At 35.7% G+C, this 20,940-nt stretch overlaps 1 protein-coding gene across 4 annotated transcripts in view; it reads right to left on the bottom strand.

Annotated features, from left to right (window-relative positions):
• DPY19L4 (dpy-19 like 4) overlaps positions 1-20,940 on the bottom strand; it is a 59,320-nt gene that overhangs the window by 1,578 nt on the left and 36,802 nt on the right. For all 4 annotated transcript variants that reach the window (XM_027131424.1, XM_027131425.1, XM_027131427.1 and 1 more), the window contains 9 exons: positions 20,814-20,912; positions 20,182-20,255; positions 16,868-17,026; positions 15,856-15,975; positions 10,589-10,709; positions 8,222-8,278; positions 7,423-7,505; positions 4,744-4,876; positions 1,262-1,420 (listed from right to left, as the gene is read on the bottom strand). In XM_027131424.1, the coding sequence (XP_026987225.1) occupies positions 1,262-1,420; positions 4,744-4,876; positions 7,423-7,505; positions 8,222-8,278; positions 10,589-10,709; positions 15,856-15,975; positions 16,868-17,026; positions 20,182-20,255; positions 20,814-20,912 (1,005 nt within the window). The remainder of the gene's footprint in view (positions 1-1,261; positions 1,421-4,743; positions 4,877-7,422; positions 7,506-8,221; positions 8,279-10,588; positions 10,710-15,855; positions 15,976-16,867; positions 17,027-20,181; positions 20,256-20,813; positions 20,913-20,940) is intronic.

The raw sequence follows: 20,940 nt of genomic DNA, 5'->3' as shown, positions 1-20,940 counted from the left end.
AGAGTCAACTTTAAGAATAAAAGGATGGATTCGCTTTAAGTCCATGCCTGGCATTACACGAAAGAAGAAGTAACCTGATCTTCAAAATGGAGCAAGAGGGTAGCCAAGAGCAGAGGATAAGGCTCTAGACAGCAGATAGCAATACAGTAGTAATTACTGAACACCTGATGTTTAATAAAATTCCATTTTGTCACCAATTAAGCCAAAGACCACAGATATCAAGTGCCAACAGAGAAAATTCAAAATACATACAGCAGAAAACAGAATAAGTTTATATTATAAGATTAAGGGGTCATGAAGAGAGGGAAAGGTGGAAATCATAAAAACTGATTTCTCGGGACTTCCCTGGAGGTCCAATGTTTAAGACTCTGTGCTTCCACTGCAGGGGGCGTGGGTTCAATCCCTAGTTGGGGAACTAAGATCCCACATGCTGCAGAGGGTGGCCACCCAAAAGTACCCAACAAACTAATTTCTCACCTCCAAACTGGTCTGGGATGATTACGACAAAGAGCTAATTAATTAGGAAGGGACAGAAAAGGTCTTGGCTGCAACCTGAATAGAATATGCACTCCAAACAAGAATGACCTACTGAACTATGCCTAAGACCCTTCACCCCCAACTTTCCCAGGAGCAAAGGCACCCTTTCCAGTGCCTAATTATCAGATATACAAACACTAATTACCAGATATGCAAACTCCCCTGTCAGTCTTAGTTGCCAGGTATACAGTATACACTGTAGGCTGAGAAGTAAGAAAGCTTGGTAAAATAGCTAAAATCAATGAAAACTTAAGATACAGTTAAATCCTAACAACTAAAGTAGCTCTGAATACACTAATTTTTGTGGATAATAGGGACCCAATATACAGGACTGTGTCAATTTAGTAAGCAATTTTTCTAGATATGTATCAAATTACAAGAAATTTCTCAACATAAGAATATAACAAAACAAACGGCTACTCTTTATGTTAAAATAAAATCATCATTCAAAACAAACTATCTTTTGTTTATAAATGTTGAACATGCACAAGTACAGGCAACAAATAAGGAATCGAGATATTGGTAAACTTTTTTTTTGCAAAATTGCCCAACTTTTCTTTTGTACATTGAAAAAATAGTTCAAACTATAAGCTCCCCCCCACTGTTATATAACTTTTAATTATATTCTTAGTTAAGTTCCAAAAATAAAGTTTGAAGATACTTTTATAAGTTTAAATAAAGTCATTTTTCTCAAAAAAATTTAATTTTCCAAATGGTTACTTACGTGGCCATTTGCAATGTCTAATAAATCTTTAACCCTACAGCCTCTCACGGTTCCCACCTCATTGCAGATAGCATCTTCTACAATTAGGTAGTTAGCCTTGTAGGATGTCAGTATTTTATAAATATCCTCAGCAGATCGCTTTGAATAGATTTGATAGATCTGAAAGAATATAATTAAAACAACAACTTTAAACAACATTTAAAACTTCTGTTTATCAAAATTATACATTAAGCCTCTACTACGTTCTTAGTACTATCTGTGGAAAATAAAGATATTCACTAAGACTTGATTCCTTCCCTCAGGATGCTTATATTCATCTGCTATTGGCCACTTGTGTATCTTCTTTTGAGAAATGTCCATTCAAGTCCTTTGCCCATTTTTCCCCAGTTTTACTGAGATATAATTGACATATAACATTGTGTAAGTTTAAGGTGTACAACATGTTTATTTGATATGCTCATATGTTGCAAAATGATTAGCACCATAGCTTTAGCTAACACCTGCATCATGTTACATAATCGCCATTTCTTTTTTGGGGGAAAACATCTAAGATCTACTCTCAGCAACTTTCGAATGTACAATATGGTGTTATTAACTATAATCACCATGCTGTACATTAGATCCCTAGAGTTTATTCATCTTATAACTAGAAGTTTGTACTCTTTGACCAACATCTCATTTCTCCAACCCTCCCAACCCCTGGCAACCACAACTCTTCTGTTTCTATGAGTTCAGCCTTTTTAGATTCCATATATATGTGATATCACAGAATATTTGTCTTTTTCTATCTGACTTACTTCACTTAGCGTAATGCCCTCAAGGTTCGTCCATGTTGTTGCAAATGGCCTTTGTCCATTTTTTTAATTGGGTTGTCTTTTTATTATTGAGTTGTAATCGTTCCATTACTTTTTTTTATTACCATGTATCATAGTATTTTATACTCATTTTATATATGAGATAAAGTCAGTGAGGTTAAAATAATTTGACCCTTGTCACAAATACTGAAAGAACAGGGATGCATGCTTAAAACTCATGTCTTGATTACGTGGTGTTTTTCATTACAATTTTGCTGACCTTATTAGATAATAAGCTTTGGATCTTCTAATACGTTTTTCAGGTTTTCTGAAATGTTAACCTTGGATAACCACAAAAGTTAGGCCAAAAGTATCATATACTGTTTGTTGTGTAAATACTGAGATTTGCAACCTAGATTGGACAAGATTCCAGTCTATCTGCAGAATATTCAGCAGCTGCTTACTACATGTTACGGCTGCTGTCTATCTAGCAACTTTAGGTCCAATGTCCATGGAGATGCTAGAGATACTCATTCTGCGGAACACAGAATGTTAATAACTCAAGAGGAAGTTTCTCACTCATTTCACTTTGTTAAATAAGTTCATGTGAATGGTTCTATCTTATCCAGCTTATACTTATTTATAGTTTTTTATATATTTTTTTACTTATTTTTAAGTTTGGGGAAACTGTAACATACTACTGGGGCCTATAAAAAACACCTCTATGCAATGGCAATAACATTACTGTTAGACTAGAGTGAGGTTTCTCAACCTCAACGCTATTGACATTTTGGGCCAGATAATTCTTTGTCAGGACAGAATGGAAGCTGCTCTGTACATTGGAGGATGTTTAAGAGTATCCCTGGTCTCTACCCACTAAGTGTCTGTAGAACCCCTCCCCTAGCTGTGACAACCAAAAATGTCTCCAGACATTGCTAAATGTCCCCTGGGAGCACCATCTTCCCAGGTTTGAGAATCACTGGCCTATAATCACTGATTATAAAGATCAGTCCCATGTTATGAATTATAGACAGTGTCTAATTCACATGGTATGGTCTCACTTATGGAGTTCAATTTGAATTCTATTTTAACAACAAATTTATTCAGTACTTGCTATGTACTAGACACCATATAGAAAGACCAAGATTTGAAAAAAAAAAATGGTTTCTATTCTCACAGCCAAGTCACATAAAACTAAAAACTCTAAAATGTTTAAATTTAATTAGAACCTAATTAGAACTCTGACCTAATTATAAGTGACTCTGAAATTCTATATTAGGACAAAGACCAATCAAAAGACAACAAAGAAAACAAAGCCATGTCAGAGTCTGTTGGTTTAAAGCCACAAAAAGTAAAGTTTAGGAATATGCAGTAGTATATCTTCTAAGCAACACTACCTTTTCAACTGCAGCAAATACTAATCAGAGGCAGCTGTTGTCTCTCAGGTAAATCACTGAAAGGTAGATCTAAAGGTAGATCTCCCCCGTCTCTGACCTCTCCCCTGCTTCAACTGTTCCCTGACCTTAATTAACTCTAAAACAGATCTAAGGTTCCACTCCTGGGCTTATGAAAGGTCTCTGACGACTCCCAAATGCCTCTAGGGTAAGTCTAAATTCTTAAGCATGACCTTCCAGGTCCTCCAGAATTTGGCCTTATTTATTTTCCAGTTTCATGGCCAAACAAATTTCAAGGCTCATGTGACTTTTTTAACCTGGAATCACTGTATTCTTTTTCCAAACAAGCTTCTAATCATCCTTCAAAGCCCAGATCAAGCAAATGCCCTTTATGAAGACTTGGATTTTTGTAGGCAGAACTGACTGCTCCTGCTTTTGAACTCCTCTCTACTTTCTGTGGTTATATGTGAATGTGTGTGCGCACATACAATTATAATTTAATAGTACATATTAATACTAGCTAACACTTAAATTTTACTGTTTCAGGCATAGTGCATTATCTTATTTAATTCTCACAACTAGGAGGTAAGAATTATTATTACTTCCAGATTCAGAAACTTGCTCAAGGTCACAAAGCTTAGAGTCTAACTTCTATATTGCTATACTTCCTCCTTAGCTTAGAGTACACTTAAAAACTATATGAAATTCTCTCCAACTGAAAAACAGAATATTTAGAACTCAGGTTCAGTTGGTCATTACCTTCAGATATGAAGTTACTATTTAAATCCATACCAAACATGCAAAATAATATATTCTCTGAAGAAGAAGCAATTAGATACCATACTAATGTTATACTAAGTTATTAATAATAGCCCATAATGAAAAATCAATCAGTGTTTTATAAGCAATAATAGAATTTTGGCTTGGAAATACAAAGTGTATAAAGACATTAACTGAAAGCCTTCCTTCAATAATTTCATTGAGAACAATGATATTCTCAAAAGAATGCTTCCCTTTATAAAATATTACACATCAGTCCCTTGAAACCTTATGGGAAATGAAATGTTTCTCCTAGAAATATATCCATACTTCCCATAAAACAAAGAACTTCATATTCTAATGTTGGCCTCTCCTGATTAAATGTATTATACAGCTTTTTTTTAAAACTAAAGCTAATTAACTCTTCTAAAATTGTCTGGATTTTCCTAGCTAACCAGGAACATATGCATCATTACAGAACTATACTAAGGAGTCAAATAAAAATGATCCAAATGTAGAATCTAAAATGCCTTACATTTTCATTTCTCTTGAGAAGATCATCATCATTGTAAAGAGGCAAGCTTGTCACCATCCATCCAGTGCATAATTTAATCACACCCATTAACTGTGGACTTCCTGCAAAAACAGCTGCGACTGGAGCTTGCCTTCTGCAAAGAACCATAAAGATTCACACACTGAAAAGGTAAGTATACTATTTAGATCACTGATTTATATCAATTCTGAAATACCAAGCAACTTAAAATGTATTGCACACTTAAGTTTCAGTGTCAGTTTTCATTTCATTTCATTTTTGGATTTATTAAAAAAAAAAACTGAGCACCTATTATGTGCCAGAAACTGTTCAGACTGCTAAAGATAAATATTTTAAAAAGAGAGGTGGGAGGACAAGGTCCCTGCTTTCAAGAGGGAGCAGGGGGAGAGGATAAGCATACAGGTCAGGTGGTAATAATGCTATTAAAAAAAAAATGCAGGGTAATGGGAGTGACAATTCAATGCTGATACTGTGAATTCTCAAATTCGTCTTTGGCAAATATTAACCACCAGAACCCAACTCCTTCCAGATCCATCTATCCTCCTGCTCCTTCCCTACCTTTACCCATATGTCTATCTCCAGATAACACATGAAGGACTTCTCTACTCTAAATCATAATCCAAAGTCCCAGACAGATGCCACTCACAAGACAGGTCCCAAAGGGCCGCTCTTATGTCCTGACCTATTTATTACCTCCCTGTATTCAACATTCAGCATCTACCTACTATGTGCTAGTGATATTGTCAAGCTCTGAAAATAGAGAGACAGCACACAGCCACTGTCCTCAAAGAGCCCTCAGTAATGGGGAAACAAAAAAATCACAACACAGTGACATAAATGTCCAATCATTTGATGTAAAAGGTCCAATGTTCAGGCCTTTGCTGTTTTTTAAAATATTGAGGTAAATCACACACATAGATGTGACTTTCTCTTTTGTTAATGACAACACAAGGCTATATAGTCAGTGTTCCACAAAGGTAAATACAATTCACAAAAAAGTATTAATAGGCAGTAGTTAAGGATGATCTAAAAAAATAATAATTTTTATACATACAAGAGGTGTCATTATAATAACGAGACGTTATAATAAGACCTATTATTCTCATTTCTATATACCTGTTCTATAAACCTATTCCTCATTTCTAGAAACATTTTTTGCCTTTTTTCCCCTATTATCCTGGCCTTTTCTGAGAGTGTTTCATTCCTTTTTCAAGTTTTAGTTTCTTCTTCTATGTGTTTAAAAATTTTCATACTATTTCATAGTCTCTATCCATAGGGTAGACTGGTTGGAAAAACGGTTACAATGATTCTTTTCTATAGGTATGCTCTTGGAGGAAATGCTGGTCTTCGTCATGTGACTTGTTTTGGCCAACAGGACAACAGCAAACATAATTTGAGCAGACACTTAAAACACGCTTGACCTTGAGACTTGTCCTCTCTTGCTGCTCTTGGGAACTCTACAACCACCACCTTATGAATGAGCCCAGTCTCACCTGGGCTGGATAATGAGAAGCATGTGGCTAAGTCAACTCCATGACCTCAGTGACACCTATCCAGTCTAAACATGTGAGAAAGGCCATGCCAGACTATCCAGTCCCAGATGAGCTGGCCCAGACGAGAAGAATCCTACCAATTGCTTCTACTCAGCTGACCACTGAAATGGTGCAAAATAACAAATGTTTATTGTTTGTATGCCACTAAGTTTTGTGGTAGTCCACTGTGCAGCAAAAACTGACACAAGCAAATTTTATTACCAGAAATTGCTAGAAGTCTACTTCTATTGCTTATCACAACCAACAACTGATTGTTGCTGTGTTGAACTGTTTCTTCATGTGTTTTGTAACTTTAGAGCTTATCTTCATGAAGCTTTATTTGTGAAATCCTGGGTAGCCTGGGTTGAGGATTATATCAGGCACTCCAGACCATCCCAGAACCACTTTTTATGCTAATCTCTTGATATAGGGTTTCCTGGATTAGACAAGTATAATTTCAAACTACAAACATGTGAATTCAGATGCATTGCTACAAATTCAGAGGAGACACTTTATTTCTGACCAAGAGCTGAAACCGAGGAAGATGTGCTTTCTTATCTTTCTCTACCACTTGATGGCTATTTTGTGATAGTCCATCCTTTCACTGATGGTGTAGCCCTTTGAGGGTCCCTTAGTTATATATGTATGTTAGGGGAGGGAACGAGGTGTTTCAATTAAAATTCCCAGCTTCTATAGGCCCAAGAGCACATCTCCTGTCGTATTAAAATCTGCATGAGTGTTAAAATTCTAAATCTTGTTAACCTTGGTGATCAAGACTAGAAATCCACCGCTCATTCACCTCCAACTCCAGTTAAAAGAAGCATCTCTTGACTATCTAAATAAAAGAACATCGGTTCCTTTTTATTCCACATTTCTAGATGTTTAACAGCTAGAGTTTCATATCTAAAACTTATCAATACTATATTTTGTTGGAAATGAGTTCAATTAGAAAATTAGAATTATATGTCTAAATGAAAACTAAATATCCCTAAAAATACAGGGTAAAATCCCTGAGATTTATGAGAAGAACTTGGAAAAGGATTAATTTATTATTTCCCCTGAATCCATTAAATAGCATTCAATGATTAATTAATAGCTTAACAACAGTCTTGGGCAGTTCAGTTCTTACTTTATCCAGGTCATAAGTTCCACCGTATCTGGGTCATAAAATTCTTGTAGTTCCATTAATTCTGTCATTAATCTTGGAAAAAACTAAAATACAAAACAAAATCCCCAAAACCTGTGTGTAAGTAATTAGAAAGTTTAAAACTGTTTCAGAGTACTTCCAAAGACTAAGAGGCCAACTTATGACAAACAATATTACAACACTGTTCTCACAGAAAAAATGGCATGAATTGCTTTACTCTCCTTCAGTTTCTTGCTAGTTCTTCTCAGCCCAAATAATCTACTGTATGGTTAATTCACTGCCTACGCTCAATACATAATTTTATCAACCAAACAATTAATCATCAGTTGTATCTTTCATGCACATGCACACTGAATAAATAAGTAAGCAAACAAATAAATTTCAGATCAAGTCAAATAATTCACAGGTTTACTGGCAATTAATTTCATGTTACATTATGATAACCCAAAGAGTTTACATTATTTTATAAATATTTAAATTTGGGGATTGCCAAAATACTTTTTACTATTTACTAATAAATACCATTTATTCAGCCATTTCCTTTGTCAATTATAAACTGAATTAATACCAGTATTAGACTACAGAAAATTGCATCAGAGTAAAACTGTCTTACCTCTTCTATCATGCTCCTATTGGTAGAAAATTATGTATTATTAAGTATATCACGCTTTATTTTGTTAGAATACTGTTCCAATATAAGTATCCTACACACACATATAAATTTATCACTACCTTATAGATAACATATATTTTCATCTTATGAAAAATCTAATTTTCTTACCTCTTTCCATAAGCTGAGACCTATTATGGTAGGGACAGCCATGCTCAGAATGAGAGCCTAAAATGTTAAAGCAAAAAGGGTTATGGATAAATATATTTCAGAATGTACTATAGAGGTACTAGACACGGACTCTATGACCAATCAAATATTCTTACAGTTATAACAATTTCAGTCCGAGAAATTGGAGTCAGCATGGAACCTAGTTCACAGAGTGAGATGGGTGAAGAATAATAAATTTTATATCAAGCTGGAGACAAAGTGAGAAATACATATTTGCAATATAAATTTAAGGCAGAACATAAAAAGGGTAATGCACATCGCAATATTTCAAATAGTAAGTCAATATTTGACAATTTTTCCAGGAATTTAACTTATGAAGAGCTTACAAAAAACATTGAACTGCTATGAAAACAGCTAACAACAACAAAAAGACAATGAATTAACACAGGAAAAATAGCCAATATACATCAATATACTACTATGCTAAGATAAGAATGCATAAATTCCTCTGGAAAAAGACTGGCAAAATACAACATGACTATTATTAGAGATAATTTATCATCTTCCTACCAAAACCTGTTCTCTTCCTATTGTCCCATGTCTGTTGGTGACCCCACAATCCAGTCACACAAACCCAAAACCTAAGAAACGTCTATGATTTCTCCCTATTCTTCCTTCTCCCATACTTACCGAGGCACCAAATCTTATTACTCTTCTAACTATTTTTTCCACTTCAGCGTAGTACAGTATTAATTAAATGGGCTTTGGAGCTAGAAGAACCCGGGAGTGAATCACGGTTCTTACACTTACAAGTTATGTGATCTTGGGTGAGTTATTTAACCACTTTATGCCTTAGTTTGTCTATAAAATACAGATAATAAAACTTAACTAACAGGATCTTTGTAAGCTTTGAATAGCATGTGAAATGCTTCAAACAGTACCTGACACATAGTGAGCTCTCAAAACAATTGAAGTTTTTATCGTTTCCATTCTCCATGGCCTGTACCTGGGTGACAGCCTCCTTCCTGATTCCAGTCTCTCACCCTTAAGCCCATCCTTCACAGAACTATAAGGGTGAGCTGAGAGAAAATGTAAGGCTGACTCTCTCCTGCCCTTGCATAAACATGTCACTGTCTTCCTACTGCCTGTGGGATAGCACCAAGCATGACAGGACACTCAAAGACCTCGATGACCTTACCCTCCTAGACTTCTCCAGTCTCATTTCTTGACCACTATTACCTCACATTTTATGTGCCAACAAAACTAAATATATCGTGCTTTTTCTTTACCTCTGTTTTTATTCCCTTTGAATACATCAAAGGGAATCCCTAAAAAAACTGAATTACTTAGCCCTTCTCTGTTCCAACAGCACCCTATCAACACTTCTTATCTGTTTTTATGACTGGGAGACTATAATCCACTTGATGAAATTAATCTGTTTTTTTTTTTTTTTTTTTTGGCCGCACCGAAGGGCATGCAGGATCTTAGTTCCCCAACCAGGGATCGAACCTGTGCCCCCTGCAGTGGAAGTGTGGAGTCCCAACCACTGGACTGCCAAGGAATTCCCCTAATCATGTTTCATTTATCTTTTTACTGCAAGCACATTACACATAGCAGGCACAGTGTAAATGTTGCATTCTCACTGAAAACATTCCATAGTTCTAAATCAAACTGAGAAAAATATTATCAAAATTAATTTTTGAAAGCCTCTCACATTGCTTCACTTATATTTTTACCTTCTATTTTTTAAGTAGTCTGCATTGAAAACACCCTATTTTTATAATCAGAAATTATTAAAAAATGTTTGCCATAGAATCTTTTTCTTTTTTTCTACCTATAAATCATAATGCGATTTACTCATGCTATTATTTTTTATAAATTTATTTATTTTATTTATTTATTTTGGGCTGTGTTGGGTCTTCATTGGTGCACGCGGGCTTTCTCTATCTCTCATGCGGGCGAGTGGGGGCTACTCTTCGTTGCGGTGTGCGAGCTTCTCATTGCAGTGGCTTCTCCAGTTGCGGAGCATGGGCTCTAGGCGCGCAAGCTTCAGTAGTTGCAGCAGGCAGGCTCAGTAGTTGTGGCTTGTGTGCTTCAGTAGTTGTGGCATGCGGGCTCAGTAGTTGTGGCTCATGGGCTCTAGAGTACAGGCTCAACGGCTGTGGTGCACGGGCTTAGTTGCTCCACAGCACGTGGGATCTTCTTGGACCAGGGCTCGAACCCATGTCCCCTGCATTGGCAGGAGAATTCTTAACCACTGCACCACCAGGGAAGCCATACTCATGCTATTTTAATTGTATTCATGTGGTTCCCATTTATATAACTGAAAGAGAAACAAGAACTTAACACAAAATAACAATGACTCACCAACAATACTGGGTGTACAGTTCGTAATCGAAGCCACTTGAAAAGTGTCATCCAAAGTTCAGGAGAACATACACCAAATGCTGCTAACATGCACACATAAGGAGTCCAGAGGTATTTCACGCTGGAAAAGACAGAGTCATACATGAGCTATCCTATAAACATAATTATTATGTGATTTCTCTTTTCTGAGTTCTTTCCTAATACTCATGAAAATACCACAATGTTGAAGGACAATGAAAAAGCTTAGCCTCTAATTTTCAGCAACATATTGTTACTCACTGCTTAAATAATCAAGAGACATGTGGGTTACTAAAATGAGGATGCAATAAGACATTAATATAGATGAGGTATAGTAAAATTGTACTCTGGGAGAGAACATAAACTGTTATACTTTTTCAGAAGGCAATTTGGCAGAACCTATAAAAATTCTCAATACAAGACAATCCCATTTCTAGTAAACTAGCCTACAGATATATTAGCATAAATGTATAAAGATATACATGTGGGGTTTTAACTGCAGTATGTTGTTTTAATTGCAAAAAAAAAAAAGAAACCTAACTATCCTTCAACAGGTACTGATTAAATAATAAATCCTTATGAAAAACAAAAAAGCAAACTGCAAAATTTTATGTATACTGTTACCCTAGTTTTTTGGTGATTTTTTTTCTAATGTGCATATATGCAGTATAGCCAAAAAAAAAACATCTGAAAAGATATTGCTGACAGTTGTGACCTCTGAGGACTGGGACGGAAGGATTTTCATTTTTTACTTCATACATATCTATATTATTTGGGTTTGTTAAACAATCTGCATTATTACTTTTGAGATTAATTTTTTAAAAACAGGATTGAAAAATTAGGGCCCTTAACTTAAAAAGATTAAAAATCCAGGTGTACAGAAAAATGAACTTGTGCAAATAAAAGGCAGTACCTTACTTTAAGTTGTAACTTGTACAGGAAACAAAAGAAACCCATCACACTAGGTGATGGTAAAAGCTGAAGACAGAAGAGGAAGAGTTTAGAAAACTTTGTGGATGTCATTGCTTCACACAGATTATCAAGGAAAAATAACATCTCAGAAGATAACTTTTGTAGTTAAGACTAAGGAAACAATAAGATCCTTCTAAGATATATTCTTTGATGACAAACTCGAAAGAGACTAGAAGAATACGAGGCCAGAGTACAAATGTGAACTATTGTGGTTTTATAAAACAGCAAAGCTATGAAATGGGGAAAACAAAGTAACATTCATCTAATAAAAATTTATTGATCATACACTTCAGGGTGACCAAAGTACTAGAGAGAAAAAAAGAAAAACAAGACATGGCTACAGCCCTCAAGGAGGGCTTTATTAAGATGGAATAAAACTGAACACATGGGAAACAATTAGAAAATAAGTATAAAAAATTTAGATAAGGTCTAGGGTGATATGAAAGCAAAAGGACCAATTTGAGAATGTACTTAAGGTTTAAAACAATGAATACTGAATCAGGCTTTGAGAGAAGTAGCTGGATGTATATAGAATACATGTTGCTAAGACAGAGGAATTGCATTCGTTTCCTCTGGTTAACCAGTAACTCCTAAAACCAATAACTTCCCCATTTCAGAAAATACCAAACCTATTTTTCCAGTCAGCCAGAATCAATACTAGAGTCTGGTTTATAACTCCAGGAGAGACTACTCACATTGAATTACATGTATATGACATTCCTTGGAACACAAACTCTCTGCTCTAGACATTGGACCATTGTGCCAATCCACTGATTTCTTCGTATACAACCTCTCCTTACCATTTTATGTCAATAGCCAGCTAATTAACATCTCAACTTTTAAATTCTCTTCCAATTCAACCAAATGCCAGATGAATCCTTTTCAAACATAACTATGAGAAGACATGTTCTGTTCAAAAATCTTTAGTTTCCCAATACCTACAGAAATAAATGAAAACTCACTCAAATGGTTTTCAGGGCCCTCTAAAATATGGTCCCGACATACCTTTTCAGTTTTTTCTACTACTTCCCTAAATGATTAGAGTTCCAGCCAGAGTTTGCAGAACAATCTCAGTGTTTCCATCCCATAATGCACACAAGTTTCTCCCTCCTGGTAAAACTGCACCCCTCTCTAGTTGCTGCCTTAGCCTCTGATTCCCTTTATAGCCAGACTTCTTGAAGTCTACACTCATCTCTCTTTCCTCAGCTTCTTTTCTCTCTGATCATATCCTTTAAAAACTCCTCCTTTGGCTTCTGAATTGCAACTCTTCCTAGGATCCCTCCACCACAGTCCCTGCAACTCCTTATTTAGTTTCCAATTCCCAAATATCTTAGTTTTGGCCCCTTTACTCCATCTCCATCGCTACTCACTTCTAGATTCTACTATGATACCTTCTTAACTGGTTTATCTTCCTCTAATCTTGTTTTCCTCAAATCTTTCTCAATCATTGCTGCCCGAGAGATTTTCCATAAAAGAGTAAAGTTGATCATATCAAACTTCTGCTTAAAACATTTGATCTGTTCCCTGCTTATTTTTCCGGACATATCTCGCTATTTCCCTCACATTCGTCCCATAGTATTGGTTCCCAAAGAATACTTCTTTTTCCCAGATTATTATACACACACGCACGCGCGCGCACACACACACACACACACACACACACACACACACACACACACGAGAAAACTGACAGCCTGGCCAATCTCTATCTCTCAAGACTGTGGCCCTGTTTAGAAAATCTCCCTTAAGCTGATTTCCCCTACCTACCTTCCACAAGTGAGTTAGTACCTCTCCTCTGGATGCCCAGAGCACCCTCTGTATACCTTTCTCATAGTATTTTACTTTGTTCTAGCTCTTGGTTTACTTATCTAGAATAGGAACTCTGAAAAGATTCAAAAAGACTAGATTTCATCTCTCTCTAATCCCTACTGCCTACCTGGTGGAGTGCCTGGCACCTCCTAGGGGACCATGCAAGTTATCTGCATGAATAGATGATCGTGTCTTAGAGGTCTAGTGAGTAAATTAGAGAATCAAGGACCAATGATAGAATAATGCAGATTACATGTTCAAAAAAGGGATCTTGAACTTAAAATGACAGATCCAACAATGAAGAATGGTGGGAATAACAAAAAGTTCTTTTTCAGAGAGAAATAAAACTGAGGAAGGAGGGGAAGGAGGGGAAAAAGGTAAACCATGCTCCAAATTCTAGTACTACTAGGCAACAAGATGAGAATCAAACCCTGAATCACTTAAAATATTCATGGATTAATACACTTCTTCATCCTGTTTAGGTACTATGGATTGCTAGTTATTAGAGTGAAACTTATTCTCACTTCAAGTTTCCATAGAGATACCCCCTTGTCATGGGTTTGGCAGTCTGATAAAGTCTGTGGACCCCTTATAAGAAAACATTTCTAAATGCATAAAATACATAGGCTTACAAAGGAAACCAATTATACTGAAATACTGATATTAAATAATAAAATTTGTATTTGTAATACAGCAATATTTGTACTTGTTTATTAATACATTAAATGCAGGTCTAATAATTACTATAATTTTGAAGTAGTGATGTATATAAACAATATTCAAGATACCTGTAAAAAACCAGTACAATGAGAAAATAACTATGCTTTCTGTTGGTGAAAGCACCACGGGTACTGCTAAAATGACTGTGATTCTGTATCTGTATTCATAATTAAAGGAAACTTAAATCTTATACTGTATCAATATTCTTCACCTCTCCCTGCTTTTATTCCCCTCCCTATACTTCAGAACCCTAACTGCTCCTCCTTGTGGCAGCAATTTACCTGATTTGTGAGTGTGAGGTGACAATACTCAACAAACACTTATAGGCTTTTACATTTTGGATCTTCCTTTTGCAGCATGGGTGTATATAGGTGCAGCAGGCTTACCAAGGCTCTGGCCATTCAAGAGGGAAGGCCTGAAATTTAAGGACTAAACTCAGTTTGGGGTGGAAGATATTCAAAGGCCTTTTGGTCACACATGAAAAAGAGTTCTCCAATGCAACTTTTATCAGAATCAGAATCATTCAGATGACCAAAATATATTCCTCATATATATTTGGTTTTTGACCACGGGTTTCTGGCTCACAACTCCCCAAACCCTTGGAATTTCCTAAGCGCTGAGAGCTTAAATGTATCTTTTATTATGTTAATGAGGCGACTTTTGGAAAGCAGCTAAGGATGGGGACTGGTTGCCAGTGGAGCCAACCAGGTGATGAGAGCGTTGGAAGTTTCAGTCCTGCCCCCAGACCTCTGGGGAGGGGAGAGGCTGGAGGCTGAGTTCAATCACCAATGGCCAATGATTTAATCAATCGTGCCTACGTAATAAAGCCTCCATAAAAACCCAAAAGTACAGGGTTCAGGAGCTTCCCTGTTGGTGAACATGTAGGGATTTCTCTCTCCTGGAGAGAGCATGGGAGCTCCAGCCCTTTCCCCATACCTTGCCCTATGAACCTCTTCCATGTGGCTGTTCCTGATTTATATCCTTTGATAATAAACCAGTAAGTAAAATGTTTCTCTGAGTTCTGTGAGCTGCTCTACCAAATTAATCAAACCTGAGGAGCGGGTCTTGGGAACCTCTGATCTATAGCCAGTTCACCAGAAACACAGGTGACAACCTGGACTTGTAACTGGTGTCTGAAGAGGTAGCAGGGGAGTCTTGTTGGACTGAACCCAAGCCTGTAGATTCTGATGGTACTTCTGGCAGATAGTCAAAATTGAGTTGAATTGTAGGATACCCAGCTGGTGTCCAGAGAATTGTTTGTTGGTATGAAGAAACCTCCTCCCCACTTTGAAATTGGGTGCTCAGAACCACTTCATACTCCTATGTCTTATTTCTCATCTGAGCCAAACTTCAAAGAAAAGGGTATATTGAACCCTCACCCTCACCCTCATAACACCATTTACCTCTCCTTCGCTTATCAAAGTTATAATTTTATTTTTGTGTGGTTAGCATCTGTCACCTTCAATAGACCATGAGTCACATAAGGTTAGAGAATCTTGTCCACCACTGTACCCCCAGCACCTAGCACAATGCCTGGCCCTTGGAAAACATTCAATAGTTTTTGAACAAATAAATTACTAAGTAAATATCGGTTCACTGTACTATAAACACCTCTCTAAACTCCAGTTAGATTAAGGTTTTTTTGAGTTTTTATAGCGTTTTTATAAATGTGTTCTTCAAAGTATCCATTAACTACCATTAGAAAGGACAATTCTTTGTAAAAACAAATGGCTCAAATATACACTTACCCTTCTATAATCATTGCAAGAGAGCCCAATAAAATAGTGTGAATCACGTGATAAATTATTTCTGGCCTTTCTCCAATTTGTCCATCTTCAAGCGTAATAGTTTCTTTCAGGGACTTACCACTAGTGAAAGAAATGTTTTTTTTACTACTTTGAAAATATTTATTTGAAAAATCAAAGATCTTTAATATCTTCATTAAAAAAAATATAGGTAGTTCTTAAAATTTGAAAGTATATTCTGCTGGTCAAATACCTAACTTAGGTATCTCCAAGTCTTTGAAAATGGCTATTGAAGCTTGAAGACAACTGCCTCAATAAAGACTAAACATGAAAGTTCAGGAAATATAATAAAAAAGATACATAGGTTCCTTTTCCAAGATGAATTATCACTAAACTAATGATTGTTAAATCAATACAGTTAAATAATAATTTGAATTACTAAGTTCTCAAAATTAAGTTACTACACACAGCCTCCTTTCAAGTTTGATAAAAATATTTTTAAATAGTCAAACTTTATAATTTGAAATCACTTATACTACTAGTTTCAAGTAATTAGAAAAAATTATGCTTACAGTAAATAAAAAATCTGAGTAAATTAGTCTGTAAAAGTTTAACTGATTATTTAAATATTATTCCTGCATTAAAAATGGACATTACAGGGACTTCCCTGGTGGTCCAGTGGGTAAGACTCCACACTCCCAATGCTGGAGGGCTGGGTTCGATCCCTGCTCGGGGAACTAGATCCCGCATGCATGCCGCAACTAAAGATTCCATGTGCCGCAACTAAAACCCGGCACTGCCTAAATAAATAAATATGAATCTTACATATTTAGATGTATAAGCTTAAATTTGAATTTCATCTACTTAACTTATAATGATATTTTATACACTGATAAAGAGAGAATTCAATTAGAAACTCTAAAACACACAAATATTGGAAGGATATTAAAAATAAGTTTTCTATATTTCCATAATTTATTAGTTAGTAATATGATTGGTTCTCCTAGGTACTTACTTAATTCTCCTAAAAATAACTTGAATCATAGAAAGAAAACAAGTAATTAACACTAAAATATAGAAAGGTAATAAAGAAGACTGTGTCAATCGCAAAAAAAATTCTTGAGATGGTGCTTGAAGGGATTCTTGACATAGGAGCCAATTCATTGTAAAATTCCTACAGAAAACAAAAGCATGATATTAAAATCACAGATGTTTTAAAGTACTGAACTTAAAATTATTTTTTCCATCTCAGTAAAAACTAAGACAAAACTAAACGCACTTCCTAAATCCGTTAACTTACAACAGAAAGGTCATACCCTTTATAAATGAAAATAATAGCATTAGTAACCCTCCTCAACAAACTGCCCTAATAAATTTAAAACTACATTTTTATGATCCAGCAATGTGACCATCTCTAGAACCCAATACAGTTTTAGGGGAGTTTTACTTTCTATTTTTACCTGGAAGATAACAAAAAAATTCAACTGTCTAACCTCTAACAGCACTGTCCAGTATGATAGCCACTAGCTATACGTAGCTAATAGCACATGAAATGTGGCCAGTGCAAATGGAGATAGTCTTTAAGCACAAAATACACCCTGGACTTCAAAGATAAAAAAATCAAGAAAAAAGGAATTTAAAAAATACAAAATATATCTCAATAATTTTATATTGTTTACACATTAAAATAACATTTTTAATATATTGGATTAAATAAAGTATGTTATTGAAATTAAATTCACTTGTTTCTTTTTACTTTTTTTTAATGCAACTACTAGAAAATTATGTATGCAACTAATGTCATATTGTTATTGGACAGCCCTGTTTTATATTGATAAATGTAACTTAACTAGGACCCATTTTAATAAGAGGTATCTAATTATTAAGACAGAAATCATAAAATGGGAAATGTAAGTTTTTTGAGCTATAACAGTCAGGATAAACTTTTTTTTTTAACCCACACTAAATATAATCAACAAGCCTCGTAGTTATACGTAGATTTATCTGCATTCTCACTCCCAATCCATCTTCAACCTCCATTTAATTCTCAAATTCCTAGCCCTGGGGGAAGAGGTGAGCGATGGAATGATGTTCAGGAGTGCTCACGGATGGATTGAGAATGCTTCACAAATCACTGGGTTTAAACTAAAAGGTTAAAGTTTCACAATGTGCCAAACAGCTATACAACTGTATCAAAGAGGCTGCCATCAAAATATTTTGTACCTAGGACGAAAGCACGTCTTAAAAATCTGCCTACTAAAGTAACTGATTCTATAAGGTCTAATTCAAATTCCAATTTAATGATATTCTTTCCATAACCCCCGTCTCAATCCTTCCTTCCCCATATTCCCATGGCACTTTAATTATCCCTTTATTATAGTGCTTAATGCAATCTGCTATGCGTTAGATCGTAGTCATTTTTGTATCCCCCAGAGTACCTGGCCCAGTATCTTGCACATTAAATAAATATTTATTAACACTTCTTTACTGATTTTTTTCTTTTCTTTTCTTTATTTATTTATGGCTGCGTTGGGTCTTTGTTGCTGTGCGCGGGTTCTCATTGCGGTGGCTTCTGTTGTTGCGGAGCGGGGGCTCTAGGCGCGCGGGCTTCAGTAGCTGCAGCTCGCAGGCTCTAGGGCACAGGCTCAGTAGTTGTGGCGCACGGGCTTAGCTGCTCTGCGGCATGTGGGGTCTTCCCGGGCCAGGGCTCGAACCAGTGTCTCCTGCATTGGCAGGCGGATTCTTAACCACTGCGCCACCAGGGAAGCCCCTTTTTTAACATCTTTTTATTTTATTTATTTTTTTTGTGTGTGTGGTACGCGGGCCTCTCACTGTTGTGGGCTCTCCCGTTGCGGAGTACAGGCTCCAGACGCGCAGGCCCAGCGGCCATGGCTCACGGGCCTAGCCGCTCCGCGGCATGTGGGATCTTCCCGGACTGGGGCACGAACCCGTGTCCCCTGCATCAGGAGGTGGACTCTCAACCACTGCGCCACCAGGGAAGCCCTCTTTACTGATTCTTAAAATTCCGTCTCAACAGAAATGTCTCCTGAAATTCTGGTGAATTACAAATCCTGATATCCAATTGGCACATTTGCACATAAGGCACTTATTATTTACACCACCCATGCCATTAATTGTATAAAAACTATCTAATGAGCCAGCAATATTCTTAAGGACAAGATTAATAAGTCTTAATCTTAAAATACCCAGTATATTACCTTGTGAAGCCTAGTACCTGACATGAGGAACAAAGGCGCACTATAGAACATCAACTAAGAAACACTGGACAAAAGCAGAGCTTAATGCTAAGCTCATTCTAGAGTCTTCCAAGGTTAAAGAGAAAATCAGTGAAAAGGCCAGTCAATTATGGAGGTCTGCAACCAACTTTTACTAGTTGCCTGATGAGTGTCAGGCCTACAAATACACCTGAAAAAGACATGGTCCCTACCTTTATGAAGCACATGGCCTCTTAAAGGATCCTTTTATCTTACTAGATAGCCATATACGATTTACACTTCAGAAGGCTTCTCCAGTGTCTAAGCAATGTCAAACACTTGGTTAACTGATATATCACAACATAAAATTTCATTCACAGTATCTAAAATCCCATGTAATCCCAGCAAACGATTATAAGATTCTACGGTCTACTATATGAACTTGAGATATGTATAGGTAAATATATATTTTCTGTTATGCAAATGGACTCTATCAGTACATAAAATCATTTATTTCATTTTAGATTTAAAAAATGCATTTAAACAACAAAAGGTACAACACTATTTTTGAATTTAAAAAGTCAGCTTCTGGTCCAATCCACTATTATGACCAAAGATAAGATTCTTTGCTATGAAATAAATATCTTACTGACCACCCCATTTTTAATGCCTATGCCCTTTTTTTTTTTAAGTATAGATTTGGAGTATATCATGAACTTTTTTTTTTTTAATTGAACTATAGTTGATTTACACCCATACTCTTTGTAATATAACATTTTGCAGTTAGTGGTTAAAATTTCCTTGGTTCTTTATTCATTTTAAATCTTTAATTTATTCTGACCTTAGATTGTATCATCACTCCTCATCAAGGAAAGTAGCCTCAACATACTGTGATGCTATTGAGGTTTAAGTATATCTAATTTTAAAAGACCTAAATGAGATTTTTTTTTAAATGAGAAAAGTATTGATGTCTTATTTCTTCTAGATATTGTAATATCCCAAATTATTTTCTAAGTGGTATGTAATTAGGTGTGTACTCCCTCCTTTGATTATTTTTGCTCTTTATCTTCTAAGTACTACAGAGTTAGGTAAACTTACATAATCTAAAACTTACTTAGTCATATTTAGTCCAAATTTTACTTCAAGGAATTTCAGCATATGTCCATTTTCTTTGTGGGGGACAAACATCTGAAGGAGAAAAACACTAGTTACAACAAAGAACTATTAGCTAAGTTTATAGCAATATGCTTTAGTCCAATACTAGAACTAGAAAATACAGCAAGACCACAAAACAAAAAATATGAATTAAAAATACATGATCTAACTATGAAGCAAGGAGATTTATTGGCATAGTCAATCACATTACCTTATAGTTAAGCATAAAACTATAATGGGGTAGTAAGAAGATTTTAACCTTATCCCACCTGGCTTAAATAACTTACCCACTCTTTTGAATGTCTTTGACTCATCTGAATTTATTCCATATATTACTTAGTGTTAATTGGGTAATGATGACATTTTAAATTAAATGAAAAATAAAGTGTAATTTTTAAAAAGTATTTCTATAGGAAAGACTCAGAATCCTATTTTCGCACCTAATATACTAGGTATGATTATTGTTCAACTAAACATGTTACTGTACAAACTCTTACTTTGCTATCCCATTATTCTCGTTAAAATTTAGCCCAGTATATTTCATTATTCAATTTGCTCTACCACATGAATCTCAAACACAGAGTTACTTACTTTCATTATAATATTCAATGTCACTGTCAGAGTACACACCAAGTAAAAATTAATCACTTTCATTATTTTAGCCACGAAAGTTCCTTTCTTCACATTCAGCTATGCAGGGAGGAAAATTATATGAACA

The sequence above is a fragment of the Aethalodelphis obliquidens genome, unplaced genomic scaffold (genome assembly GCF_003676395.1).
Source record: "Aethalodelphis obliquidens isolate GAN/ISIS:26980383/991018 unplaced genomic scaffold, ASM367639v1 scaffold39, whole genome shotgun sequence".
NCBI lineage: Eukaryota > Metazoa > Chordata > Mammalia > Artiodactyla > Delphinidae > Aethalodelphis > Aethalodelphis obliquidens.
Note: the sequence above shows the minus strand (reverse complement) of the source record. Positions and strands in the feature narration are given on the sequence as shown.